We start from the raw sequence: 27,822 nt of genomic DNA on the forward strand, positions 1-27,822 counted from the left end.
GAAACCCAGCAATCCCGCTGCCACGGGGCAACAGGAGGGAAATCATTAAAACTGCACGACTGCTGAGCTGCTTCTGAGCGCAGCGGTGCACGTTCTAGCCTGGCGCGGATGCATCAGCAAAGTCTAAGCGAAAGGTGGCAGGAGGGCCTGCTCGCGTCCCCAGCTCCCGCGGGGTGAGCGCCAAGGGCGGCCATGGGCCTGGGCTCGAACTTCCCTCCACGCAGGGCCGAGGCAGCGAGGCGGGGGCCAGCGGAGGCGGCCCACCCGGCACTCTGTGACCCGCGCCCTGGTTTCTGGGCAACCGCGACATTGGCTGCCATCAGCGGTGGATGCAGCACGAGGCGGAGGGCACCCAGCTCTGCACAGCCACTATGGCCGGCTCAAAGAGCACAGAAATCCGCTGAAGACCCAGCTGGCTCCGAGGCCCGGGGGCTCTCTGCTGCTAGGACAAGGCCCCCAGCCCCAGCCCCATCACGCCACCCTGATGCGCAAGGATAACCCAAGTATTCCCTTTTTTTTAAACAATATTTTTTTAAACAATTGCCTAGTAATATCACCAAATAATGATAACTTCTAATACAATATGCCAGGCACTCTTCTAAGCAACTTACCTACCTTTATTTACTCCAGCAATAATCCTAGGAGCTAAGTGCTAGGAGGAAATGTATGGAGGAGGAAAGCGAGGCCTGGAGAAGTTAAGCCACTGGTTAGTCACACAACTTGTAAGCAGCAGAGTTAGGGCTCAGAGCAGCAGAGCCCCTCCAGAGTCCCTGTTCTTAATTACTACTCACAGTGTTCTCTGCTAACTTTGCAATCATTATTATTATATAGATGCAATTTATATTGTTATAATAGTCCTGGTTGATTTATGAATTGGATAGTATTCCCATTTCTTCTTTCTTCTGTAGACTAAATTTCTAGAAGTTGGATGAACTGGCTCAAGGATAGGGACACTTTAGGCTCTCACGACACTTGGCCAGATTGCTTTCTCTATCACTGAAAGGAGGAGCTGATTTCAACTCCATCAGGATTTCCAAACGGTGCAGGGGCCTCACTGAAGGAGCATGGAGCCTGGCCAGATGAGAAGCGGCCACCAGGCCATGGGGAACCTGGCACCCCACGGCATTCCAAATTCTAACTACTGCTTTTTTTAAAATGCTATGCTTGGGCGGTGTGACGATGGCTCAGTGGTAGAGTTCTCGCCTGCCATGCTGGAGACCCGGGTTTGATTCCAGGAAGCTGCCCATGCCAAAAAAAGAAAAAAGCAATACTTCTGTGAATGAAGCCCACCGGCAGGCAAATCATTAGATGATAATTCCTAGTAGACAAAGAACATCCCCAAGGCAAAATAACGCAACATGACAATGCAGGTAAATCGAGAACTGCGTGTGGGTTTATTTTACATTTGAGAAAACAGTGGAGGTAATCGTGTGAACCAAAATGTACAGTATTAATGATCGAACATCAAAATGTATAATGAATAGTGCATTGCTTGCTTTATTTATTTATTTTCATCTGATAGTTCTTTAAAGTACATACATCTGGAGAGACGCGGGTGCCCGGAAAATTTCTCTATTTAAATCAAGCTGCGGGAACTAAATTTTATTCAAAAGTTTGTGGTTTTACATTATATACACAGAAATTGAATATAAAATGACAATATAAAAAGTTAAAAGAGAAAGCATACAGCCAGAAGGTACAAAGAAAGTTGAATAGATTAAAATGGTACGATATGTAACCGAGAGTAGTTTTTAAGCTGATGCTGGCAATTTACAAAGAAAGGTCCCCAACATTGCCCCGTTATTTTTTTTTTCATTTACCATTGCAGCGCTCTATAGAAAGGTCAGCTTGTACCAAAGCTTACATTTGTAAATAACTATAAACCGCAGTATCTTACAGGAAAAAAAAGAAATAGCATTTTATTACACATTTTTAAATAGTAGCTTGCATACTTCTTTTGTGCCAAAGTGGCATTTTTCAGCATCCAGAGGATCTGGGCAGACTGGCAACGGGGGTGTTTTTGGTGGTGATGGTTGTATTTTAAACTCGAACGCTGTGGCTCCCTACCCCTGGCAGCCCTAGACAGCTTCCTAACCTCCAGCAGCTGCATGCTCGCTTCCTTCACAAACCAGTTTTGCATATAAAAGCTCATTTTTAATTATTAAATAAGTTTTGTGTCTGACACAGCTTTTGATCTGAACGAGATGCCTTTAAGCCTCTTTTTCTTTTTCTCTCTTTTTTTTTTTTGAGTGAAAGGCACAGAAATGCGATTACAGTCCTCACCTCAAAGGGTTAAACTTGACACTACTCGGTTCTATGACCTTTATTGTCATGGCAACTTTGTAATTTTAGGATGTCTTTTTGTCATTGTTATTTGTGTCTTTCTTTCCTGCTAAATAAATGTCTCTGAATAGTGGGTCCCACCATTCCCTACAAAAGATAGCTTAACATCCAGAACAGATGTCGAAAATAAAGGTCAGGCTTTGACTCACAGAGAAAGAAAAATAACATGCACAGATCAGACAAAGAGCATATAAATATAACTACAAAATATGTGTACGAAAAACCAAGGGCTGGGTCGGCAGCCGCGCGGCGGTGGGGGGAGACCGATTTCAGAGGCTCGGGCTGGGCCTCGTGCGGGGCGGTGCCGGGGGGGGGTGGGGGGGGCCCGCGCGGCCCCCAGCGCTATTGCCTCTCGAGCTCGGTGACGTAGATGAGGTGGTCCTCGGGGGACTTGCCATGTGTCTTACTAAGGTGCAGTTTCACTGCGTGCTTGCTCGCAAAAGTCCGGTTGCAGAGCTTGCACTGGAATGTGGAGCCCGAGTCCTCCTCGGCCAGCCCGAGTGGCCCCAGGGACTTGCTGGCCAGCATTTTGGAGACGCTCTGCTGTTCCTGGATCTGGCCGAGCGGCAACTTGGAGAGGTCCTTCAGGCTGAAGCCCAGGTGCGTCTCCAGGTGGCCGATGTACGTCGACGCAGTCCTGAACTGCGAGGCACAGTCACTGCAAAAGAAAACGGGGTGGCCAGTGTCCAGGTTCTTGAGGAATTTGGTGCCCCCAGTCCTCCTCAGCTGGTACTTGACGTTGGCCAGCCAGTGGCTGATGGTGGTCATGGACAGCCCAGTGAACTTGGAGATGTGCACCCGCTCCTGGGGGCCCAGGTCCGACATGATGTACTTGCCTTCAGGGGTCTCGCGCAGGCTGGCCGCGAACTGGGCCTGCAGGATGAGCAGGTGCTGGGGGTTCCAGGTGGACTGCCGGCCCTTACGCTTGTGCACTGGGGACAGCTCGTCCAGGGCCTCCTCGAAGCTGCTGCCGTCGGCGTCCGACTTCTCTGACACGGTGGAGGGCGTGGACGACTTGGGGGTGAGGCGACCGGTCAGGTTCTTGACCATGTCCGAGATGTCCATGAGCGCGCTCTCCCGCAGCGGGGAGGCCACGGGGTCGGCCGCGCCAGGCGCCAGGGGTCTGCTCTTGGACTTGGTCAGGTCGATGGGCTGGTCGCTGCTCTCGTAGTAGTAGCGGTCGATGGCGTCGGTCGGCTTGCCTGGGCCGCTGGAGTGCACGGGTTTGTCCAGCATGCTGTTGCTGATCTTGTAGAGCATGGCCAAGGGGTCCAGGGCGGGGCTGGCGGGCTTGGAGACTTTACCCAAGTGCGTGTTCATGATGGACTGCAGGGCGCTCAGCGGGTTGACAAAGGGCGGCTCCGGGGAGTGGTCCGTGATGATGCCCAGGCCGCTGCAGCCGTTGGTGACTCTGGCCTTGAGTGGCTCGGTGCCGTTGGGGGTGTGCGCCTCCCCGGGACCCTCCCTCTTGGCCTTGGCCACCTCAGCCTCCGGGGTCTTCCTCGGCGGCTGCCTGCCGCCCGCGTCCTCGGCTCTGGGGCAGTCCTTGTTCTCCTTGGCCACCGGGGAGGCCGCCTTGGCCAGAACGCCCCTCTCCCGCTCGGCACCCTTCTCCTCCTTCTTGGCACTGCCCTTGCCCGTGACCTTCTCCACCAGCTCCTCCATGGCCGACACGTTGCTCCTGTGGGGCGGCGGCGTGAGGCTGCCTGGGGAGGGCAGGAGGCCGCTGGGCTCCGCGGCGAGCGGCTTGGTGCCGGCGGCATAGGGCGGGGGCCCCTGCAGGCTCTGGCCAGTGGGCGGCAGCGGCTTCAGCGCGCCAGGCAGCTGGTAGGCGGCGTGGATGCTGGGGTAGCCGCCCCACGAGGGCGCGCCGTTCTGCGCCTTGCTGATGGCCGTGCTGACCGTGTTCTCCAGGGACTTGAGGATGTCCACCCCGCCCTTGGGGCTGTCGTCCAGGTCCTCCTCCCGCAGGTACTGGTAGAGTGCCGTGGGCTCGAACTTCTCGGCTGGGTCCTCGTTCTCCTCCTTGATCTTCCGGTCTGTCTCGCCGGCGCCCGGCACCTTCTCCCGGTCCGGCTCCTTCTTCTCCTCACCGGCGGGCGGTGCCGCGGGGGAGTCGGGTGGCTTCTTGGCGCTGGTGGCCGGCAGCCGCGTGGGCGCCGTGGGCGGCAGCGGGATGGACTGGATCTTCTCCTCCACCACGGGGTCCAGCACCAGCTGCTTCCCCTTCTTGGAGGCTGAGGTGGTGACCTTGAGGAAGTGCCCAGTGACCATCATGTGCGCCGTGAGCTGCTGCAAGGTGTCGTGGGAGCTGCCGCACTCCATGCACTTGAGGATCTGCGCCTTGCGGGCCTCGAACTGCCAGGTGTAGCTGGCGCCGTTCTGGTAGCCGTAGCGGTTGTTGGGGGTGACGTAGGGGTTCGCCGCCTTCTGGTCCTTGGCCGCGTCGCCGGGCGCCGCTTCGGGGGCCAGGCCGGCCGGCTCGGGGGAGCAGGGCGAGGCCAGGTCCTGGAGGGCCCGTTTTTTGGTGGAAGGCACCAGCTTGGTGATGGCCGGGACTGGCTCCTTCAGAGGCACTTTCTGATAATGCTTGGTTTTGATCATGTGCACGCTGAGGTCCTGCAAGGACTCGAAGGAATGCCCGCAGTACATGCACTTGAGCACCTTCTGGGCGTCCTCCTTGCCCTCCATCTCCATCAGGGAGCGCTTCCGGGGCTTAGACCAGCGCTTGGTCTTCTCCGAGTCCTTGTCCCTGTTGTCGTCCCGGTAGTGGCCCGTCTCGTTCATGTGCACGGTCAGCTCCACCAGCGTCTCGTAGGCAGCACTGCAGTCCTTGCAGCGGAACTTGCTGGCGCCCGTGAACACGGAGCCGTAGAGCTTGTTGTTCTGCCGGTAGAGCTGCACGGTGCTGAAGAGGCTGGGCTCGGGCAGCAGCCCGTACGTCGAGGGCTGCTGCAGCGTCTTGGCCAGCGCCGCCTGGTGCCAGTCGTAGCCCGAGCTGCTGCCGCTGCCGCCACCACCACCGCCTGTGCCACCGCCGTGGCTGGGGCCGGTGCCGCCGCTGGGCGCGCTGGGGGGGGCCCCGGCAGGGGCGGCGGGGGCGGGCGGCGTGGGGGGCGCGCTCTCCTTCTGGCCGGCGTCACTGTGGCTGCTGGCAGAAGCCGACTTCTTCAAGTCCAGGGCCAGGCTGGACCAACAGGACTCGGAGAACAGGTTCGCGTACACAGCTTTGATCTGGGCCAGGCTGTCCTGGGGATAGGAGAGGGCCTCAGCGCTCGGGGTGTCTGCCTTCTCCTCCCGGGGGGCTTTGGAGGGGGCCAGGGGGTCCCCGCTCTCGCTGAAGGGAGACGCGTAGCCGGCATCCTGGTTCGTGCTGACTGGGGAGTCCTGGAAGCTCTGGGCCTCCTTGGTCTCCGCCTCTTCATTGCACACATACTCAGTTTCCTGCAGCTCCAGAGACAGGCCCCCTTCCTCCACTGGCTCTTCATCGAGGTCTGCCGCCTTCAGTTCTTCCTCGGGAACATAAGCTGGAAGAGAAAAAGGAAGGGCAGTGAGAAGTGGCCAACAGCCCCACGGACGCCACCACCGAGCACTCAGGGGGTCTGCAGAAGGCAGCTCAGGTCCCGGCGCAGCTCCTGGCTCACCCACAACCAGTGCTGCCAGGTGGAAGCCCCCAAAGTGCGGGGGGTTCAGTGCCAGTGCCCGGACCATGGGGCACGTTCCCCCAGCTTCTCCAGTCTCTCCCTGGGCCCTCCTTGGCCGCCCTTTATCCCCCCACCTCCTGCCAGCCCTTCATCCCGTGGGTGAGCCAAGGGCCCTGCACGCCTTGCACACCTTGCACACCTTCCACTGGTAAGTGCCTGGCAACGTCTGGCAGCTGGGCCCAGACGTCACCTTGTAGGACAGGATCCTTCACAAGTGACATTGTATGGTTCCCATAATAAGAAAACTCCTTGTTCTTCGCTAAGTGAAGGCACACCCCCAGCGCTGGTGGCCTCTGTGCAGCGCCAACCCTGGGAGGCAGCAGGAGGGCTGCAGAGGGCCCAGCAAGGCCCCGGATGGCACCCAAACCCCACCAGGGAGGGTTTTGGGGACTAAGGCAGCATTTCCCAAAGCGTGCTGTAGGATATTCACAGCTGGTCCCACGGGAATACGAGTTTGTGGCCCTATAAATCATTAGTGTGACTCTGGCTTTCTAACTGCAGGACTCCTGAGACCCTGCGAGGGGTTAAATTATGTCCCTGAAAAGAATGCTCACATCCTCACCCCCTGCCCCCTGAACATGACCCTCTGGGAACAGGGCCTCTCATCAGTTAAAATGAGACCAAATTGTCAACAAAATTCTAGCAAATCGAATTCAGCAGCACATTAAAAGAATTATACACCATGACCAAGTAGGATTCATCCCAGGTGTGCAAGGATGGTTCAACATAAGAAAATCAATTAATGCAATATACCATATCAACAAATCAAAGCAGAAAAACCACATGATCATCTCAATTGATGCAGAAAAGGCATTTGACAAGATTCAACATCCTTTCCTGTTGAAAACACTTCAAAGGATAGGAATAGAAGGGAGCTTCTTCAACATGATAAAGGGAATATATGAAAAACTCACAGCTAACATCATCCTCAGTGGGGAAAGACTGAAAGCTTTCCCCCTAAGATCAGGAACAAGACAAGGATGTCCACTATCACCACTGTTATTCAACATTGTCTTGGAAGTTCTAGCCAGAGCAATTAGACAAGAAAAAGAAATACAAGACATCAAAATTGAAAAGGAAGAAGTAAAACTCTCATTGTTTGCAGATGATATGATACTATATGCCAAAAACCCCCAAAAATCCACAACCAAACTACTAGAGCTAATAAAGGAATACAGCAAAGTGGCAGGTTACAAGATCAACATTCAAAAATCTGTAGTTTTTCTATCACTAGTAATGAACAATTTGAGGGGGAAATCATGAAAAAAATCCATTTACAATAGCAACTAAGAGAATAAAATATTTAAGAATAAATTTAACTAAAGAGATTAAAGACCTAAACAGAGAAAACTATAAGAAATTATTAAAAGAAATTACAGAAAACCTAAATAAATGGAAGGGTATACCATGTTCATGGATTGGAAGACTAAATATAGTTAAGATGTCAATTCTACCTAAATGGATTTACAGATTCAATGCAATACCAATTAAAATCCCAAAAACTTACTTCTCAGAAAAGGAAAAAAGAATAACCAAATTTATCTGGAAGAGCAGGGTACCCCGAATAGCTAAAAGTATCCTGAGAAAGAAAAATGAAGTTAGAAGTCTCATGCTATCTGACTTTAAGGCATATTATGAAGCTACAGTGGTCAAAACAGCATGGTACTGGCATAAAGATAGATACATTGACCAATGGAATCGAATAGAGTGTTCAGATATAGACTCTCTCATCTATGGACAACTGATCTTTGATAAGGCAGTCAAGCCAACTCACCTGGGACAGAACAGTCTCTTCAATAAATGGTGCCTAGAGATCTGGATATCCACATGCAAAAGAATGAAAGAGGATCCATATCTCACACCCTATACAAAAATTAACTCAAAATGGATCAAAGACCTAAACATTAGATCTAAGACCATAAAACTGTTAGAAGAAAATGCAGGGAAATATCTTATAAATCTTATAATAGGAGGCGGTTTCCTAGACCTTATACCCAAAGCACGAGCATTGAAGAAAGAAAGCAATAAATGGGAACTCCTCAAAATTAAACACTTTTGTGCATCAAAGAACTTCATCAAGAAAAGTAAAAAGACAGCCTACACAATACAAGACAATATTTGGAAATGATCTATCAGATAAAGGTCTAGTATCCATAATATATAAAGAGATTGTTCAACTCAACAACAAAAAGACAGGCAACCCAATTGCAAAATGGGCAAAAGACTTGAACAGACACTTCTCAGAAGAGGAAATACAAAAAGTGCATGAAAAGATGCTCAACTTCCCTGGCTATCAGGAAAATGCAAATCAAAACCACAATGAGATATCATCTCACACCCACTGGAATGGCCATTATTAATAAAACAGAAAACGACAAGTGCTGGAAAGGATGTGGAGAAAGAGGCACACTTATCCACTGTTGGTGGGAATATAAAATGGTATAACCACTGTGGAAGGCAGTTTGGTGGTTCCTCAGGAAGCTAAGTGTAGAATTGCCATATGACCTGGCAATACCATTGCTAGGTATCTACTCAGAGGACATGAGGGCAAAGACACAAACGGACATTTGCACACCAAAGTTTACAGCAGCATTATTTACGATTGCCAAGAGATGGAAACAGCCCAAATGTCCATCAATAGAGAAGTGGCTAAACAAGCTGTGGTATATACATATGATGGAATACTACGCAGCTGTAAGACAGAATAAAGGTATGAAGTATGTAACAACATGGATGGACCTTAAGGACATTATGCTGAGTGAAGTTACCCAGAAACGAAAGGACAAATACTGTATGGTCTCACTGATATGAACTAACATTAATGAATGAACTTGAATAATTTCAGTTAAGAACAGAGGCCATCAGGAGATAGAAATAGGGTAAATATTGGGTAATTGGAACTGAAGAGATACAGATTGTGCAATGGGACTGATTGTAAAAATTCATAAATGGATAGCACAACACTACCTAACTGTAATACAATAATGTTAGAACACTGAATGAAGCTGAATGTGAGAATGATAGAGGGAGGAGGCCTGGGGGCACAAAAGAAATCAGAAGGAAAGATATACGATAGAGACTGAGATGGTATAATCTAGGAATGACTAGAGTGTATAATGATAGTGACTAAATGCACAAATTTAAAAATATTTTGCATGAGGAAGAACAAAGCAATGTTAAAAACAAAGCAGGGTGTTGAAAATAGATGGTTATTGATATTTTAAAACTTTAACTTATGTGTGAGACTAAACCAAAAAAAATATTTGGTACAAAATTTATATTTTGACTAGTACATTTCCTAATATTAACTGATGTGGACAACTTAATTGAACACCATAAGTACATGGAACCTTGAGTAGGGCATGAGATTTTATAGGTTTGTCCAGAGTGATACCTCGATAAATCCCAGAAGGATTTGAACAGTGAATAAAAAAGTATTCGCAAAATCCCCTTGGGGGAATGGTGAGAAAGGGGGAAAATTCACCTTCCTCAAGTGGAGAATTCCTGATATTCTCACAAGGAGTGGGGACAACCAAAGCAATAGGCTGAGCCCCCAGATTTGGGGTTTGCACATATGAAACTTACCCCCACAAAGGATAGGCTAAGCTTACTTAAAATTAGGCCTAAGAGTCACCCCCAAGAGAACCTCTTTTGTTGCTCAGATGTAGCCTCTCTCTCTCTCAGCCAACACAACAAGCAAACTCACTGCCCTCCCCCTGTCTATGTGGGACATGATTCCCAGGGGTGTGGACCTTCCTGGCAACATGGGACAGAAATCCTAGAATGAGCTGGGACTCAGCACCAAGGGATTGAGAAAACCTTCTGGACCAAAAGGGGGAAGAGAGAAATGAAACAAAATAAAGTGCCAATGGCTGAGAGATTCCAAACAGAGTCGAGAGGTTATCCTAGAGGTTATTCTCATGCATTAAATAGATATCACCTTTTCAGTTAAGGCATAACAGAGAGGCCAGAGGGAGCTTCCTGAAAATGTAGAGCTGTATTCCAGTAGCCATGTTTTTTGAAGATGATTGTATAATGACAAAGCTTTTGCAATGTGACCATGTGATTGTGAAAACCTTGTGTCTGATGCTTCTTTTATCTACCTTATGGACAGATGAGTAAAACATATGGAATAAAAATAAATAAATAATAGAGGGAAGAAATGTTAAAATAAATTTAGTAGATTGAAATGAAAGGGAGAAGTAAGGGGTATGGTATGTATGAATTTTTTTTCCATTTTCTTTTTATTTCTTTTTCTGAATTGATACAAACCTTCTAAGAAATTATCATGATGATGAATATACAACTATGTGATGAAAAAAAGTTCATATTGTACGTTGATTGGTTTTATTAATAAAAATTTAAAAAAATAATAAAAATAAATTAAAAATGAGACCAAATTGGATTCAAGTGGGCCTTAATCCACTCTGCCTGGTGTCCCCATAAGCAGAAGACACAGGGGAGGCCCGTGACGATGGAGGGGCAGACTCAGCACAAGCCAGAGTGCATCCTGGATGGCTGGAAAACTCTAGAAGGCCGAGCCAGGCAGGAGTCTCCCTGGGAGCCTTCCGAGTGAGCCTGGCCCGGCAGACACCTGGATTTCAGGTTTCCCGTCTCCAGAACCGTGAGAGAAAACATTTCCGCCGCTCCACACCGCTCAATTGGTGGCAGGTATGTTAACCTGAAACCTACGGACATGTGCGTCCCTCCAGTCCCACGGCGTGGGGGGGTGGGGGGGCGGCACCCACCACCCCCTGAACTGACCTGAACTTCCGTTTTCTCTGCGCAAACACCTGGCTGCACAGGGATCACTCAACAGCGGGGGTACTTGGGGGCTAAGTGACCTTCCAGAAAGCCTCTGTTTCAATGTTTCCGCAACCTGAGAGGGGGCTCCTTAGACATAATCACTCCTTCTCGTGCCATCAGGGCCAGCCTGGGCAGCATGGCAGGAGGAGGCGCGTTTCTGGGGCTCAAGGGCAGAGACAGAGAGCATTCTGGTCACCCAAAGGGAGGAACCGGGTGGGAGTGAGCAGAGGAAGAGCACCAGGCGCTGCACATGCAGGCAGGAAGCTTCCAGCAGCTGCAAGCACTCAGGGGCATGTGCACAACTGCTCATGCACACACACAATCACCCACTCAGATGCACACATGTAACATGCATATGCTCACATTTATACACACTCATGCTCAAATACATGTGTACACATACACACACGCTAGCACATACATGCATGCACGCAAGCACGCACACATGCATGTGCTGACATGTGCACATACATCTGCGTGCACACATGCACACACGTGCATGGGGGGAAATACCAGACCTGGTGGTGTGCAGAGTCACCTCAGCTCAGACCCTTTGGAGCCTCTACCCACAAGCCTGCACCCTGGTTCTGTCCTGCATCTGGGGGCAGCACCAGATGCTCATGTCTGTTTCTCCACTGAAGGGGGACAGCCGTCCACTACAAACCGAGGCACGTGCCTATACTAATGCCGCGCTGCTGCCGGGTGGAGTCATTGCCATATGCGAAGAGCCCTCCCGGGTAAAACTGGCCAAACTGCAGCACGACAGCAGCTCACCCTGCTTTCCTTGTGTCCATACTAAAGGATTAATCAGGGACAGTCCAGTTCTGAGGTCAAGGCTTGGGTCCCCACTTTTAAGAGCCACCAGTCAGACCCAGCCCCTTTCCGCAAGCCTGGCCTGAGCTGTGCTGATGCCTCTGCCAGGCCCGGGGCTCTGGGCCTCCTCTGAGGATGCCAGATGCGAGAGGAGCCCAGCCAGGCAGGGGAACGAGCCCCACGCACAGAGCCAGGCCTCGTCCCAGGGATAGGCACCCCAGCCACACTACCTCAGGCAGCTCGGCACGTCAGGGCAAACTCAACGAGAGGATCCTACATCTGTCAGCCTGTTTTTGGAAAAGGAAGACTCATGCCTGACCACCAACCTAAAGAAAACACCTATGGCAACCCACCCAGGGGCCGGTGTGGGAGGACCATCCACCCCGGGCACCCTCTGTCCTGAGGACCCTTCAACCTGTGGTCTGCTGTCTGCTCCCCACCAAAACAGCAGGGCGTCCATGCCTCCAGCTCACGTCAAAGCGTGGCTGTTGACTAAACACGTGACGCTAGTCTAGACACTGGAAACGCACAGCAGGTCGCGGCTATGTGCTCTGGGGCTCGTGCCGCTCTGACCGTCCCCTTCCTCTCTAGGGAACGGGGAGGCCTGAAGAGATGGTAGTCAGGAGCTAGGGCTCTGAAGCAGCCTGGGAGTCCCCACACCCCTCGGGCCATGTCCTCCCTCCTGGGACAGTCCCACCGGCCTCCAGCGAGAGTTCAGCCTTCTGTCCCACGACCCACAGCTTGCTCAGCCTGTTGTGTTTCGACTGGAGCAGCTGCCGTCCCAGCCAACCTGCGCAGGGGCAGCCATGCCAGCATCCGCTCTTGCCCTCCCTCCGCAGCCTCCTGGGCCCGGCTACTCCTGCCCCTACACGGAGGTCCCACCCTGGCAGGCAGCGTCTGCTGGATTTGGGGAAGTGCAAGGGTCATGCCAAAGGATCATGGCCTGGGTGTCCCCAGGGCGACAGCACCCCAACACAGCTTCTCAGCACCCTCCCCCAAATCCCGGCACGCTTACCCCTCCTCTGCTGGAGGCCCCTACCCAGTCCCAGGCTCGCTGCCCTCCCCAGGCCCGGCGCAAATGGGGTGCCTCTCGACGCTGCTCCTGCTCCCTGCCCCCAGCAGAAACCAAGGCGCTCCCTCCTGGCCTGGTGCAGCCCTGTGAATGCCGCCATCCAGCCCACCCTGGCCGAGCCACAGGCCCGCGCCCACTCTCCGCGGCCCCTCCAGGCCAGCGCCACAGAAACGCCGCTTCTGCAGGTGAGAAACTGAGTCTCCCAGGAGCTTTGGGCTGCCCCGCAATTACCCTGATAGTAGAGGGTCCGCACAGGACAAAGTCCAGCCATGTGCCAAGATGCCACAAGCATCCCCTTAAGCCTGAGACCGCCCGCTGGTTCCTTGCGGGAGGTCCCCACGGGCGCTCAGGGATGTGCACGGCTCTGCACGCTCTGCCACGGGGCTCCGGGGAAGGTGCGAGGCTGGGCCCTCACGGGTCCTAGGAAAAGGGTTTACATCAAAGCTGTACTCGTGAGGTCCACAGAACAGAGCAGACCCCAGCTGCGCACAGAGGAGGGTCGTGCAGCCAAGCCCAGAGGCAGCAGGGCCGGCCTCAGCCCCCACATCGGGACACGCCATTTTCCGCTGGCCCCTGCGTATCTGCAAGCCCTGGGCTGCATGGAGGAAGCGGCCTTGGACAGGCCAGCACCACCTCCACCAGGCAGTGAGAGGCCCCAGCCTGCCCAGCACCACACTAGGAATGGGAGAAGCTCAAAAAAGAGTAGAGTCAAAGGGGAGAAAATGCTAAATGTTAGCACCCTCTGGCCCAATCATTTACGTTTGGAAGTGTGGCCTAAGGCGACTTGAAATACAAAGCTCCGCGCACAAAGGCGTCCTGCATGGAATTCATTTTTAAAATCTGCCACCAACCAGTCAACAATAAATGGTAGTTCAGTGATTTATGGTTTATTTCTGTGAGGCAATATTATCCACACATTAAAAATTGTGCATTTAATGACACAGGGAAGCTGGCACATGAAAAAGGTGAAGGCAACATCTCAGACCGACTAGTGGAGAGGTCCTTTAAAATAACGTTCACAGTGGCAGTGTCCTAGATAACGCCCCACCAGGGGAGCTGCTCCTTATATCTGCATTTCAAAATCCTTTTCAACGTTTCAGTTCAGAGACACGTGGTGGCCCTGGGCGGTGGTGTGGCCGATCCAGCAGAGTAGGCTTTCCCGGGGCCCAGCAGCACCGGCCACCACGCCAATGCTGGGAGCTGTCGGGTTGCAGGGCCAGCTGGGGGCACGGAAGTACAGCAGAGGCTTTGGGAGCCATGACTTTCCTGGTTAAAAAGAGGCTAAAAGTAAAGGGGTGGGTGCAGCTGGGCAGAAGGGGGGGGTCCAGATGCAGCCCCATCAGCGGGTCCCCATCTGCCTCTCCCCCTCTCTCCCGCCTCTCCGCCCCAGTTCTCTCCCAGTCCCATACCATCTAGGCAGCAGGACTCCAGGTCCAGCCTTGGGCACTGACGCCCAGGCACAGCGAGAATCTGCTCTGTCATAGCACGGCCTCACTGACAGCACGGCCACGGGGTAGCTCCGGACACCCCTAGTGACTAGTGAACCCCCCCCCCCATCTCCACCTTAGGCGTCCTTTAGGGCCCAGCCCCAGGGGTGTCATGCCGCAGTGCCCCCAGCTACTGTCTCTCCACCCCACAGGCCGGAGCAGGCTCCAGGCCACCTGCATCCCAGGAGCAGGACCCTCAGAAGTGTCCAGAACCGACTGGTCTCACCATCAGAGCCCAGGGCCCTGGGTCAAAGCTGGGGGCTGTAAAGCTGGGGAACAGAGCCGGGGGGGAAGAAGTGTGGGGGCAGAGGTGGGAAGGCAGAAACTCCCTGTGTGGGCTGAACTGTGCTCCCCAAAAGGGCTGCAGTCCCAGCCCCCAGCACCTGGGAAAGTGCCCTCGAGCAGGAAGTGGTCCTCTGCGCAGTGGTTGTGGTCAGGCAACTCACTCGGGGGGGCCTGGTGGCCTTGTGCAGACAGGAGACACAGACAGACACAGGACGGTCAAGCCAAGACAGAGGCAGAGGCTGCAGCAAGGCGTCCACAAGCCCCGGCTGCAGGAACCCCCAAAGCCAGGAAAGCCAAGGAGGGCTCTCCCCACAGGGTAAGAGGCAGCGGCTGTGCCCACACCCCAGCTTCAGATGCTTTGCCTCTGGGGCCCTGAGGGGAGCCATCTCGGCTGTCTGAGGCCACCAGCTTGTGGTACCTGTCACAGTGGGCCCCAGGGCATCAGAGACCTTCCCCAGACCAACCCCACGTGCGGGAACAAAGGATGCTGCTGGCGTCAGGGCGCAGCAGGGAAGGCTGCTCTGATCTTGCTGTGTCCCCATCAGGCAGCCACGGGACAAGCAGACGGCTGAGCCCCTCCCAACAGGGTCCCGGTGGGGGCCATATGGGGGGTAGGGGACACGTGGGGGGTCAGGGGATGCTTGGGGGTTCCGGGGGCACATGGGAGGTCGGGGAGTACCCTGGAGGCCAGGGGTGTACTGGGGGTAGGGGGACGTACAGGGGCGGGGGAGTGTACTGCGGAGCAGGGTACATACGGGGGTAGGGGCATGCTGGGGGCGGGGATGTAGGGGGAGTAGGGAGGGAGGTGTTTTCACAGACAGTCTGGGCAGAGGCGGGGGTAGAATGGGGCACCCACGCCACTTGTCCTCATCAGAGCAGATGCGGTAAGGGGCTTCTGGCCACAGGGCCCCAACGAGGACAGGATGCCACGCTACCCACTGCCAGAGCCTGAAAAGAGCAGGCCCAGAGACCCGGGGGCCTCACCCAGGGGCCTCCCCACAGTCCTGTGGGCTCTTGCCCTGGCCTCAGTCTCCCAGCAGTGGCCTCATGGCAGTGAGCCCCTCCCGGGTGGAAGGAAGCTGAAGAGGGGGACACGATCACCACAACCAGGATGCCCCAGCCGAGCCTGCCCTGCCTGTTCCCCCTCTCGCCGGGCTGCCCACGTGAGCGAGAACACGGCCACGAGAGGGACAAGCATGCCTCCACCCTCAAGTTCACCGGTGCACAGGAGCAGCTCCTGGGATCGGTCGCAATGAGTGCAGACCTAGGCCAGCTACAGCCCCGCTCAGGTGGACCACAGCCCTGCACAGGTGGACCTCAGCCCCGCACAGGTGGACCACAGCCCCACACAGATGGATCTCAGCCCCGCACAGATGGACCACAGCCTCACACAGGTGGACCTCAGCCCCGCACAGGTGGACCACAGCCCCGCACAGGTGAACCCACAGCCCCGTTCAGGTGGACCACAGGGCCTGCTCAGGTGGACCACAGCCCCACACAGGTGGACCACAGCCCCGCACAGGTGGACCTCAGCCCCGCACAGGTGGACCACAGCCCCGCACAGGTGAACCCACAGCCCCGTTCAGGTGGACCACAGCCCCCCACAGATGGACCTCAGCCCCGCACAGATGGACCACAGTCCCGCACAATGGACCTCAGCCCCGCACAGATGGACCACAGTCCCACACAGATGGACCTCAGCCCCGCACAGATGGACCACATCCCGCACAGATGGACCTCAGCCCCGCACAGATGGACCACATCCCGCACAGATGGACCTCAGCCCCGCACAGATGGACCACAGCCCCGCACAGATGGGCCACAGTCCCGCACAGATGGACCACAGTCCCGCACAGGTGGACCACAGCCCCGCACAGATGGACCACAGCCCCGCACAGGTGGACCACAGCCCCGCACAGGTGGACCTCAGCCCCACACAGATGGACCACAGCCCCGCACAGATGGGCCACAGTCCCGCACAGATGGACCACAGTCCCGCACAGGTGGACCACAGCCCCGCACAGGTGAACCACAGCCCCGCACAGGTGGACCTCAGCCCCACACAGATGGACCACAGCCCCGCACAGATGGGCCACAGTCCCGCACAGATGGACCACAGTCCCGCACAGGTGGACCACAGCCCTGCACAGGTGGACCACAGCCCCGCTCAGGTGGACAACAGCCCCGCATAGGTGGACCACAGTCCCACACAGATGGACCACAGTCCCGCACAGGTGGACCTCAGCCCCACACAGATGGACCACAGCCCCGCACAGATGGACCTCAGCCCCGCACAGATGGACCACAGCCCCGCACAGATGAACCACAGCCCCGCACAGGTGGACCACAGCCCCACTCAGGTGGACCCACAGCCCCATTCAGGTGGACCCACAGCCCTGTACAGGTGGACCCACAGCCCCGCCAGGTGAACCACAGTCCCGCTCAGGTGGACCCACAGTCCCCCTCAGGTGGACCACAGCCCCGCTCAGGTGGACCCACAGCCCTGCTCAGGTGGACCCACAGCCCCATTCAGGTGGACCCACAGCCCTGTACAGGTGGACCCACAGCCCCGCCAGGTGAACCACAGTCCCGCTCAGGTGGACCCACAGTCCCCCTCAGGTGAACCACAGCCCCGCACAGGTGGACCACAGCCCCACTCAGGTGGACCCACAGCCCCATTCAGGTGGACCCACAGCCCTGTACAGGTGGACCCACAGCCCCGCCAGGTGAACCACAGTCCCGCTCAGGTGGACCCACAGTCCCCCTCAGGTGGACCACAGCCCCGCTCAGGTGGACCCACAGCCCTGCTCAGGTGGACCACAGCCCCACTCAGGTGGACCACAGCCCCGCTCAGCCCATCGGTTCTCTATGGGTCTTGTGGCTGAATGGCTGAACCAGCCGGGCCCTGCCCCCTCTTGGCTCCCCCAGCCCGGCTCCCACCGGTAGCTGGAGCTTCTCCAGAGAACAAAGGGAGGAAGGGGGAGCTGGGAAACTCAAACCACGCAGAACTGCCGGGAAGGGAGTGGGAACAACAGAGGAGAAGCAGGGTGAAGCTCTGCGCATCCACACGCCCTTCTCATGAGCACACGCCAGAGCCGGCGGAGAGGGAGGGAAATAGGTATTTACAAGTGACAAGGATCAGAGATGGGCCCTTATTCTCAGTCCCACTTGGTTTAGAGTAGAAACACCGAACTTTGCTCGTGCTGCCACTCGGTGAGACTGCAGTCAGACCACGTCACATGTCTGTCCACGTCAAACTACTTTTTCAGACAGGCAAATGTGACCTCAACAAAATGCATTTACTCCAAGGGGCCAATTGACAAAAGGGGTTTACGCACACCAAAGTGATCAATGCATAGTGTCAATTCATCAGAGACAATGAAACACACTTCCAGACTCATAATTGATCAGGTGGAAAGTAACTTAACCTTTTTAGGGAGAGCGCAGGTGTTTTACTGAAAGTAAGAATAAATCAAAAAACTCAAAACAGAGAGAAAGCAGAGAAAATGAAGGACTCACCCCTTCCTAGTCTGAAAAGAACACTGAAATACAGCAAGAGATACATTAATTTACTAAAATAAGTTTTGATTCTTTTGCAGGAAAGTTGACTCAATGTCAAGCAGAGCTGAAATACCATTTTGGTTCTATTGCAATATGAATAAAAAGCTTTTTTATCACTTTGGCAAATTTTAGTTCTTCACTATCAACAGCTAATACACTAGTTTGCTAAACTGCCTGATTTATAACAAGAATCACTTCTTAAAACCTGACAAAAGCCACTTTTTAAGACTTACAGTATGCAAATAAAATGACCTATGGCTTTTACCCAATTCTTATTTTAATTAGGAATCCAAAGTAACTTCCTTAAAGTACACATAATTTATTCTTCCTCTCACTGCCCCAGAATTCAATTTCAAGTTAACTCAGAAATAAAAAGCATCATTTGAGGCCCCTCTGATACCAGGTAGGAATTAGTCTTATTTCTGTAGTTGGTTGCTGGTGACAATGATGTAACCATAGCACTGGAACAGCATAAGTCACAGCTCCAGATAAAGGGCCAAACACTTTCCTTGATTTTCAGTGGTGTCAGGAAGAAAAAGAAGGAAAAATACATGCAAAACTTGACAAACTACAAGAGACATTAAAATGAGGTGAGAAACACGGTCTGCTAAACCCTAACCTCCATCACTCCTGCTGACTCTTAAGAATACCTAGAGCTCGAACTGGGACTCTGTAAAGGTTTCATGCACTAGGTTTGCCTTCCTGGAACCTAAAATTCCCAGAGAGTTCCAAGGTCAGATAAATCTTGAAACTCAGAGGGACCAGCCTCTCCAAGATGATGAGTTAGTTACATCCCCCTATCCTTTAGCATAAACATCCCTTCTCAACATGAAAAAGTCAGAAGGGACAGTGCCCAAAGATCTCTAGAGACTGAGGGAAGGTTCAAAGGAGAAGGAAGAGGTAAAACAGAAAATGGGATTCAACAAACGAGCACGGCTGCTGAATCACTATGCTGACATTCCTTCGAGCCCCCAGTGTTCTGGGGTAGTTAGAGGGAAAAATCTGAGATGGTGGAATGGTAGCCCATGAAAAACCTGGGATCTGTTCCGTAACTACTTGTTGAAGAGTGCTTTGAAAACGATGCTTGTTTTCTCTCTTTGCTTTGTATATATGTTGCATTTTATAATTAAAAAAGGTAAATTCAGCATGTAGTTTCCTAATACCACTGGGCACGTCAGTGAGGAAGGAAATGACCCCTTACTCCCTAAGGCGTGTACATGCAATGGGGAGCACCAGAAGCAACGTGTTTTCCTTATGGCTTGCACATTGGGGTGGGAGTGGGGGATAATCCCACCGAGGAGGCCACACACCCAGCACTCACAAGTCAAACTGACCATCGAGTTCCAATCCGGTATAATCTGGGCACTTGGTGGATTCTCCCGGGGACAGCAGGCGGAGCAGAGACAGGATTCACATGCAACATCTCTTCCAATGGTGGATACCACCATAAAGCAGCAGAATTCAGAGCTGGGGCCTCTTCCTTCTCCACATTAGCTCCCAGGACACCCACCCAAAGGCCACCCAAATCCCGCAGTCTCATCACCCGGCCACCACCTCCGTGGCCCGACCCCCATCAACGGCGAACCTGCCAGGCTTCAGCACAGTTTGCTTTTCGGAATGAACTTCTGCAGGGAGAGGGTCTCGTTCTAAGGGCTGGAAACACAAGCGCCCAGGCCTGGAGCTCTGGAGCGTGTCTCCACTGCACAGTCCTGCCGCTGGCCCACCTGGGTGCAGGTTCAGAGGAGAGGGACGTGGGGTCACCTCGGGGTGGCCAGAGCGGGGCATGGGGGCCAACTGGGAGCGCCAATGAGCGGGATCTCCAGCTTTCGATGCGGCGGAGGGTCCAGGCTAGGTGACGGGCCAACACGTGCCCCACGAAGGAAAGAGTCCCATATCACTGCCCCCACACCAGCCACACATGGCCCAGCCCTCTGAAAGTCCGCTTAACAATGCTATCTGGTGTCTGAATCAAAGTTTACATCCACACTGTCATGACGGAAAGTATAATTCTCTTATCATAACGAGGCAAGTTCTCATATCATATCATCAGGGAATTCCCATGATCACCTTCTTAGTCACTTCTTAAAACTCTCTACCTGGGCAGAAAGGGAGTGAGAGAGAGAGAAAGAGATAGAGAAGGGAAAAGACTCATAAAACTTATGAGTTTAGGAGCTAGAGAGTAATTATTTGGGATGAACTTTTTTATTATGAGCTATAATTTTTTTTTAAGTTATTTTAATTTTTTTTATAAACCCAAATGCACTAGAATATAGAACAATACCTGTAGGGATTTCTACATTGTGTGATGAAGCTATAAGAACAGTATCTTCCCCAAGCTGAATAAAGAGTATTGTAACCTAAAGGTTTTTTAAGAAAATCCCACTGAATCACAGAAAACAGTCAGAACATTTGCATCTTCTGCATGGAAATCCTCACGATGGGTCCCCAGTCCTGCTCTGCCACCAGCCGCCACCAGCCCATGGAAGCCAGGTGCAGGGAGAAGCCTGGAAACTGTAAACGCAGTACAAGAGACTCACAATTACTTATACACGTAAATGACATTTTTCTCCATCAAATAAAACAAAGCCTCGAAATCATCACTGCTGTGATTTCTTTTCGTGTCAAAACAGAGTCCCCCCTCCCCAGCCTGGAGCCGGGAACCACGGCGTGGAGCGTGACGCTGTAAGCGTATTCTGTGTCCTGTGTCACAGAGCGCGCCTACTGCACCCCAACACGCGCACACAGCCCCAGCACCGGAGTAGGATGCCGCACTGTGTGCATGGGTGTGTGTGTGCACACGCGAGCAGAAAATAAAACAGAGACAGACCCTGTAGTTCCCAACGCCGCACTGTGTGCGTGGGTGTGCGTGTGCACACACGAGCAGAAAATAAAACAGAGACAGACCCTGTAGTTCCCAACGCCGCACTGTGTGCGTGGGTGTGCGTGTGCACACACGAGCAGAAAATAAAACAGAGACCCTGTAGTTCCCAACGCCGCACTGTGTGCGTGGGTGTGCGTGTGCACACACGAGCAGAAAATAAAACAGAGACAGACCCTGTAGTTCCCAACGCCGCACTGTGTGCGTGGGTGTGCGTGTGCACACACGAGCAGAAAATAAAACAGAGACAGACCCTGTAGTTCCCAATGCCGCACGGTGTGCATGGGTGTGTGTGTGTGTGCACACACGAGCAGAAAATAAAACAGAGACAGACCCTGTAGTTCCCAAAATGGCAACAGAAAGCCAGGATTGCCTAGTGAGACTATTTTCTTTTGAGACTTCATTTTAAAAGATTAAATCTTACTATTTTTGTCCCAACATGTGCCTCCTGGAGCCCAACGTGTCCCTGAAGATGCGCTGCCGTTTGCACAACATGGAACACTGCGCCTTCTAATGCGCGTGGACATAAGGCAGTGTGCACAGTCCCATTAGAGTGCAATGTGGCACCACTGCGTGTGCCCTGACGGCACACATATCATCTGAAAAAAGGTTCATCTTAAGTTGTAATGATAGCATGAAGCACTAGTGTCATATCATCAAGCAAATGAGATAAAAAAAAATTCACAGGCCCACATTTTGAAAAGATCTTCAAAAAAGACACGACTGGCTTTGCTCAGTGGTGGTTTCCAGAATGGTGCAAAGTGACAGCTGCATTTGTTTTTTAGTGGCTGAACACAGTAAAGTTCCAAATTCCCTTGAGTCCTAATAACACGGGCTCTGAGCAATTAGATCTCTATTCCCCCCCGAACCTGCATCTTCATCTGTACCCCAATTATGCACAAAATAACGGTGTTTTCCTGTTTTATATTCCAAAAGAGGTGCTCCCAGGGCCCCGCTCCCTCGTTATCACCGCTGTGTGGCCGCGTTAACGAGGGTGGCCTTGGGGAGGGAGCTGTGGTCCCAAGAGGAGAAGCTTGCCCTGGCCAGGGCCTGCTTTCTAAAACCCGGTGTCGGAGCCTGCAGATGCCCACCTGGCAGTCAGCACCCCACGCCCTCGGGGCCACAGGCACCCGATCGGCTCTGTCCTGCTTGGTGAAGGCGGGTTCTTACAACAGAAGATGCTCAGTTGGTGCCATGCCCCAAATGGGGGTGTGGGGAACCCTATGGATATGGGCATTTGGTAAGGTTAAATGTTTCCATCTTTAGCTTATTTGGATACTAAGTAACAAGTGTAGACTTGAGCAGGGCACTGAAGACGGAAATGCTGTAAGAACACAGCATTCTAGGACGGAACCGCGGAACGAGACCCACCAGGATGGCTGGACAAAGGGGCCCGCGACAGGAGTCCTGGTGCAGCTGGACAGGCCTCTACGAGAAGATGCGATATTCGCACTGGAAGGAGAGGGCAGACAGCAAAGAGGAACTGAGAGCCCATTTTTCAAATGTTTAGATAGCAATAATGCAAATAAAATGGCTCCTCTTCACATGGGTGACTAAGGAAATGAAGAGGCTTTTCGGTCAGGAGAAGGGCACTGTCAGCAACGACGACGTGAAGCCCGGGGAAACAGGCAGGAAAGTCTTAGCAACCAGGTCCTGAGACAGGAGAAGATGGCCCCGCGGCTGACCCGGCAGCAGCCCCCCAGGCTGCCCTCCCCGGCTCCGCGGCTCTCCTCCTCCCTGGGATGAGCTCACAGGTCACCAGCGAAGGTCTTTTCCAGAAGGCCAGGGCGGCCGCGGTCCACCTGGGAGGGGCCCGCACGTCCCCTCCCGTTGCACACCAGGCGCCCAGCTCCTCACCGGCCTTCCCATCACACAGGGCGCCGAGGCCGGTCCGCCCCGTCGCTGCCCCGTCGCTGCCCCGTCCAGGTATTTCTCGGAAATGCTCACCTCCATCCCTGTCAGCGACATGAGAATGGAAGCACCTGGCCTGTTCCCGTGACACACAGATCACGGCTACGGGGTGGGGCAGGCATGGGCACCCCAACGGCGCCCACACTTCACTGGGGGGCCCGGGACGCAGGAATGACCCAGGCCCCCTGGCCCCACCCTCAGGCCTGGGCTCTGGGCCCTGGTTCGTTAGCTTCGCACACCGGCACGTCACCGTCTCCAGGTGAACGCTCCCAGGCCAGCTGGGCTCATTTCACTTGCAGGGAGACGCTCTGTCAGTGGGAAGTTGTGATCAGGTCCTCCGGGGGAGCGGAGGGGGGCCGTGGAGGAGGGGGGCTGGGGGAGGGAAGAGGGGGCAGGAAACCACCTTGTCGAAATGTTACCTTCCCAGCGTGGATGATAAAAGAGAGCTCAGGTAAAGACGCTGGCTCCCAAAGACGGCTGTCACCTCAGATAGACTGTGGCACAACTCACCCCGACAGGTGACACTGCCGTGGAGCAAATTCCCGCTGCAATGCCGGCGCGGGGCGCCTGGGGCACCTGGGGAATGACTGCAGCAGGTGAGCGGCTTTCACTCCTCATCCGCATCCCACGCTGAAGCTGCAGACAGGATCTCCCTGGCTGCCAGGGTGGAAGCTGGGCTCAAGCCAGGTCGGGGTTCAGGCCCCGCCGGCCCCAGGCCCTTCGCCCCTGACAGCCAAGGTCGAGGCTGCGATGACGCTTCAGATGATGGGACCTGCCTTCATTTGCAAAACGGGACAAGCGAGCCACCACTCCCCGGGAGCCCGAGGGCACCCCCCCACTGTGCCTCTGGGGGGCCAGTGGGCGGACCTGCCTCCACAGCTCAAAACACCCCCAATACAGGGGGGCTCAGGGGCAAGCTACACGGATGGGCCAACACATTTTTTTAAGATTGAAAACAGAAGTCTCATTTGTGGAGTGCAAAACAAAACACAGACTATTGCACCAGCTCTGGGAGGAAAGCCTTTCCGGCTCAGAGCAGCTGCAGCAAATTCCGCCCCTCATCTACCAAGGTCTAAAAGCAATTTCCACATTTCTCTCCTTCCCTTCTGTCGTCTTTGGTTCTGTTCGTGAAACTGATTGGAAAGAAGAGCTGGGTAGGTTTAATGAGAAAAAAACTGGGAAAGAAAATATTTGGAGGTAGAAAGAAAGAAAACACACACACACACATAAAATCCCTGAACTAATCTGTCCTATGGGGAGGGGTCAGAGGTGAAGGTTCACAAGGTCAAATCAGAGCAAGTGTCAAGTGGCTAGTCTCACAATGTGAAGTGCAACACTACGAGTGTTCAAATACCTCCAAGGGTAGCCTGGAAGGAAAAAGGGATACACATGTAAATGTATTCTCTAGGGAAAGAAGGAAAGTCACTTACAATCACCAGAAACATTTTTTCAGTGGCAACACTGCTGTCCAATCTTAAAATAAGAAGGAATCAAATATATTCTGAGATAATGATCCAGCCAGATAAAGAGAATGACTTTTTTCAGCACATTAGCAGTTTATTTGGCAGGACTAATAATGTACCATTATTTTGAAAGAAATAATTTCCTTGTCCTTACACAAACATTTCATGCCCACAGAATATCTGTTCAACCAGCATATGATGCTTTGGATTAAAATGCACCAAATAACAACAGGAAATATTTATTGAACCCTCACCCTGTACGAGCCACGATGCTAAGCACTCGTTGTTTATTAACTTTTTAGCTACACAGAAATCCGTAGGGAGGGAGATACTCTTCTTACTCTCCATTTGTCACATGAGGAAACTGAGGCACAGCGGGGCTGCAACCCTGGTGGCCTTTTAGAGCCCAGGCTGAACCACCCAACCTGCAACTGACCTCACGCACTTAACCGGCATGAGTTAGGGGACTCCAGGCACGGAGTAAGCCACTTGTAATGCCTGGGCTCTGTCCCCATGAGGTCAGCAAAATTCTTCTGGGGTCTTGGGCAGTTCTGCTAAGACGTCTGGGTCCCATCTGAGCTGGCTGCCGGGGACCCCTGGTTATGGGCAGGCTTTGTAGCACGTCATCCCAGGCTCCTGTGGCAAAGGAGGCAGCTCCGTGACCCCCCCACAGCTACCCTCAGGCAGAAGGGCCTCCCAGCATCCCCCACACCACTGCACACCTCATCCCCTGGTAGGGCCGCAGTGGCGGGGCTATTGCTCTGTTCCCCCATCGGGGCGTCACCTCCTGGACGGCGGGAAAGAACCATGTCCCATGGGTCCTCGCGCTGCCTCCATGGGCCTGGGCACGGCCACTGGGATCAGGAAGGAGAGAACAGCCTCCAAGCTCAACCCAAAGCAAGGTGGTGCCAACACACACATTTAGGACACTGCTTTTCTCGTGCCCACGATGTAAATTTACGTAGTGACACACCTAAGAAGGTGAACTCGCTGTTTTATAGCAGCAGCTACTCACCTACCAACATCTAGTTACAAACACCTGCTTTAAGCAAATGAAACCATGCTTCCAACATGCTGACCAGCACGCCAGCCGATGGAGCACAGCTCGGCAAAGGTTCTGAAACCGACTGCAGATAGAAGCCCCTCACCTGGGATCCTAAAGTCAGAAGAGGGGGTAGAAATGGGAGTAAGAAAAAAGAGAAAGAAAGAAAACACTCTGAGAGCCTGACTCAGAAGATCCGTCTTTCCTACGCTCTGCCTCACGCTAAATCAGTAAGAGTATCTGTCAGAGATACCCGCGCCACCGTTTGGCTGGTGTCAAACCTAAATAAACCAGATCAGAAAGCCGGGAAGTGGCAGGACACAAACTCAGGGGAAGCAGCCAGCCTCGCCCCCGCCCCCCAGGCATCCCCCCCAGCTTGCTGGCTGGTTTTGGGGGGAGGGCTGCAGAGGGAAACGGTGACGATCAGGGCAGTCATTTGCAGTACTAATGTCCAATTCAGCTTCCTTTCATTCTCCTGATTTAGGTGGTCAGAGCAGTTTCATAGCCGACACGGGGAAGCGGTGCTGCTTAGCAGGCTGTTTAATGGGAAACTGGCAGTCTTATTTCTTTTCTAGATTTGGTTTGTCACTGGGTCTCCATTACATGCCACTCAGCTTTGATGTCTTTGGACAGGACAGATCAAAAGATGTCATTTGACCTACACAGCATGGCAGAAACTTGGAGAAGTCTCATAAAGCGACACTCCGGCTGTAAATAAAATGACATTATTATTTCCTCTCTCCTATCATGTAGAAAAGCCAATTATGGTAATGCGCTGCATGTCGATGAAAATACAGCAATCTTTTTGAAGCAGCTACTGCAGGCATCAGGAAGGCAAGTCTCTTTCCTGGGAAAATCTGCCCATTGGAAAATGAAGAGCAGGGGGTGATAGATGTTTTAAAGATGGTTAATAAAATCCAGGACAGTCTGGAAAAGTACAAGTCAGCAAAACAATTGGAAGTGTAAAATACAAACTGTTAAGTTTCCAAATTATCTAATAATTTAATCTCCAGTGATTTATATTCCATCGCTGAAATGGCCTGTATCGTGTCCTGCGTTCCTTCGTGTTTGACTGACAAGAAAGATGATTTATGGGACTAATAAACCCCTTCGCAGCCACAACTTCTTAAAGAAGCAGACTTGGTGTGGGGGGGGGGGGTGTTGTGACCTTGTCCCTGAGAAGCATCTAGAAGTTATAGTCCTAAGAAGCGGCCCTCCCTGCCCTGTCTCTGGAATTCAATGTGGAATTGAAGGAGAGGGCTGTGCTGCTATGGTTGAGAATGCACAACTTCATGCATTTCTACGTGTACAAAATACCCCGTCTCTCTTCTACTCAAGCACGTGTCGGAATAAATACATGTACAGAAGACCTCTCTCCTCTTTTAAGGAGCAAGGGCCCATGGAGAACATTTTTATACACAGCTTTGGGTCTGCAGTCAGGGGCAGAGCTCAAGGAGGCAGCACATCTGGTCACTGGAGGCCACCAAGGGGCAGCAAGCGCTCCTTCAGTCCCATTCCTTCCTCCAAATTCCCCTCCCCACGGGCAGCAGGGACCTTTCTTGGAACCCATTTCAGGCTCACCTGAGAAGCAGTGGTCTGGACTCCAGGGAACCTCCACAAATACCCAAACCAAAGCAAAACTGAAACACTTGCCGTGCAGACCCCACAAGGCAAACCAGCTGGATTCCACCATCAGCGAGTGACCCAGAGCCCACCTTGTCCTACAAACCTCCTGGGGTTCGAACAATGGCCTGAGCCTGGGGCTTTGGTGGCGTTACTGATGGAAACCCGGAGACAGCAGCTCCCATCAGCAGCCCGTGGGGGGATGCGCAGAGCTGCCACAGGAGGTTTCCTCCCAGGGAAACACTGTAACTTTCACAATCATGGTGTAGATTCATTTTAAGAAAAAGAGAGCCATGCAATTAGCGTCCATTGAAATCAAGGAAGTAAAACAATGTTTAGAGTCCCCAAATCCATAACACAAATATAGCTTCAGGGCTATGTCAGAAAACTCTTTAAAAGCTCAAATTGTTTGGGTCAGAAACGTAATTACGACAGCATTTCTAGGCACACACTGCAACCACATCTTTCTGCCCTGCAATTTAATTAATTTTGGTGCATGATCCAGTGCGGATGAAATCTAGAAGCTTCCTCAAATGTTAGTAACTTTAAATAATATTAAGTCAATACTGCCAGGCGCTGAAAGCCTGACATCTGAAAGGCTACAAATTGCACCAAGCAGACGCCCCGCGACGGCACGCTGGTGGAGCAGCGCACCTTCCCAGGTGATCGATAGGCATCCCCGACCATAGCTCCTGAATCGGAGCCATCGATCGCACAGCCTGCAGGTGGGAGCTGGGGGAAAATTTAGGCTGTTCAGTTTTAGTCTCACTTTTCAGCTTTCAAAGAACATCCTCATGTTTCAACAGAACAGGGGCCAGTGAGCTGTTTCCGGCT

The 27,822-nt window shown here is 52.8% G+C and overlaps 1 protein-coding gene and 1 long non-coding RNA gene across 12 annotated transcripts in view; one reads left to right on the forward strand and one right to left on the reverse strand.

The window, feature by feature from the left end:
* The first annotated feature begins 323 nt into the window (after positions 1–323).
* LOC143661940 (uncharacterized) lies at positions 324–13,610 on the forward strand. 3 transcript variants are annotated; one of them, XR_013165027.1, is made up of 4 exons: positions 324–503; positions 909–1,370; positions 10,498–10,718; positions 12,258–13,610. It is a non-coding gene; the product is annotated as an uncharacterized LOC143661940 (long non-coding RNA). The 3 variants fall into 3 exon arrangements; XR_013165026.1 differs by having other exon boundaries at positions 324–1,370; XR_013165028.1 differs by lacking the exon at positions 12,258–13,610 and adding an exon at positions 11,495–12,227 and having other exon boundaries at positions 324–1,370.
* Positions 1,372–27,822, reverse strand: part of TSHZ1 (teashirt zinc finger homeobox 1) — a 77,254-nt gene continuing 50,803 nt past the window's right edge. For 4 of the 9 annotated variants that reach the window (XR_013165020.1, XR_013165017.1, XR_013165021.1 and 1 more), the window contains exons 5-6: positions 14,609–14,689; positions 11,362–14,004 (exon numbers count right to left, since the gene is read on the reverse strand). Coding sequence is in view for 1 of the 9 variants with exons in the window: in XM_077135207.1 (XP_076991322.1) it covers positions 2,686–5,870 (3,185 nt within the window). In the remaining 8 variants the exon portion in view is untranslated. Of the gene's footprint in view, positions 5,871–11,361; positions 14,020–14,071; positions 14,690–27,822 lie in introns of those variants that run through there. The other 5 variants (XM_077135207.1, XR_013165014.1, XR_013165019.1 and 2 more) reach the window with 5 other exon arrangements.

This window comes from Tamandua tetradactyla, chromosome 18 (genome assembly GCF_023851605.1).
Source record: "Tamandua tetradactyla isolate mTamTet1 chromosome 18, mTamTet1.pri, whole genome shotgun sequence".
NCBI lineage: Eukaryota > Metazoa > Chordata > Mammalia > Pilosa > Myrmecophagidae > Tamandua > Tamandua tetradactyla.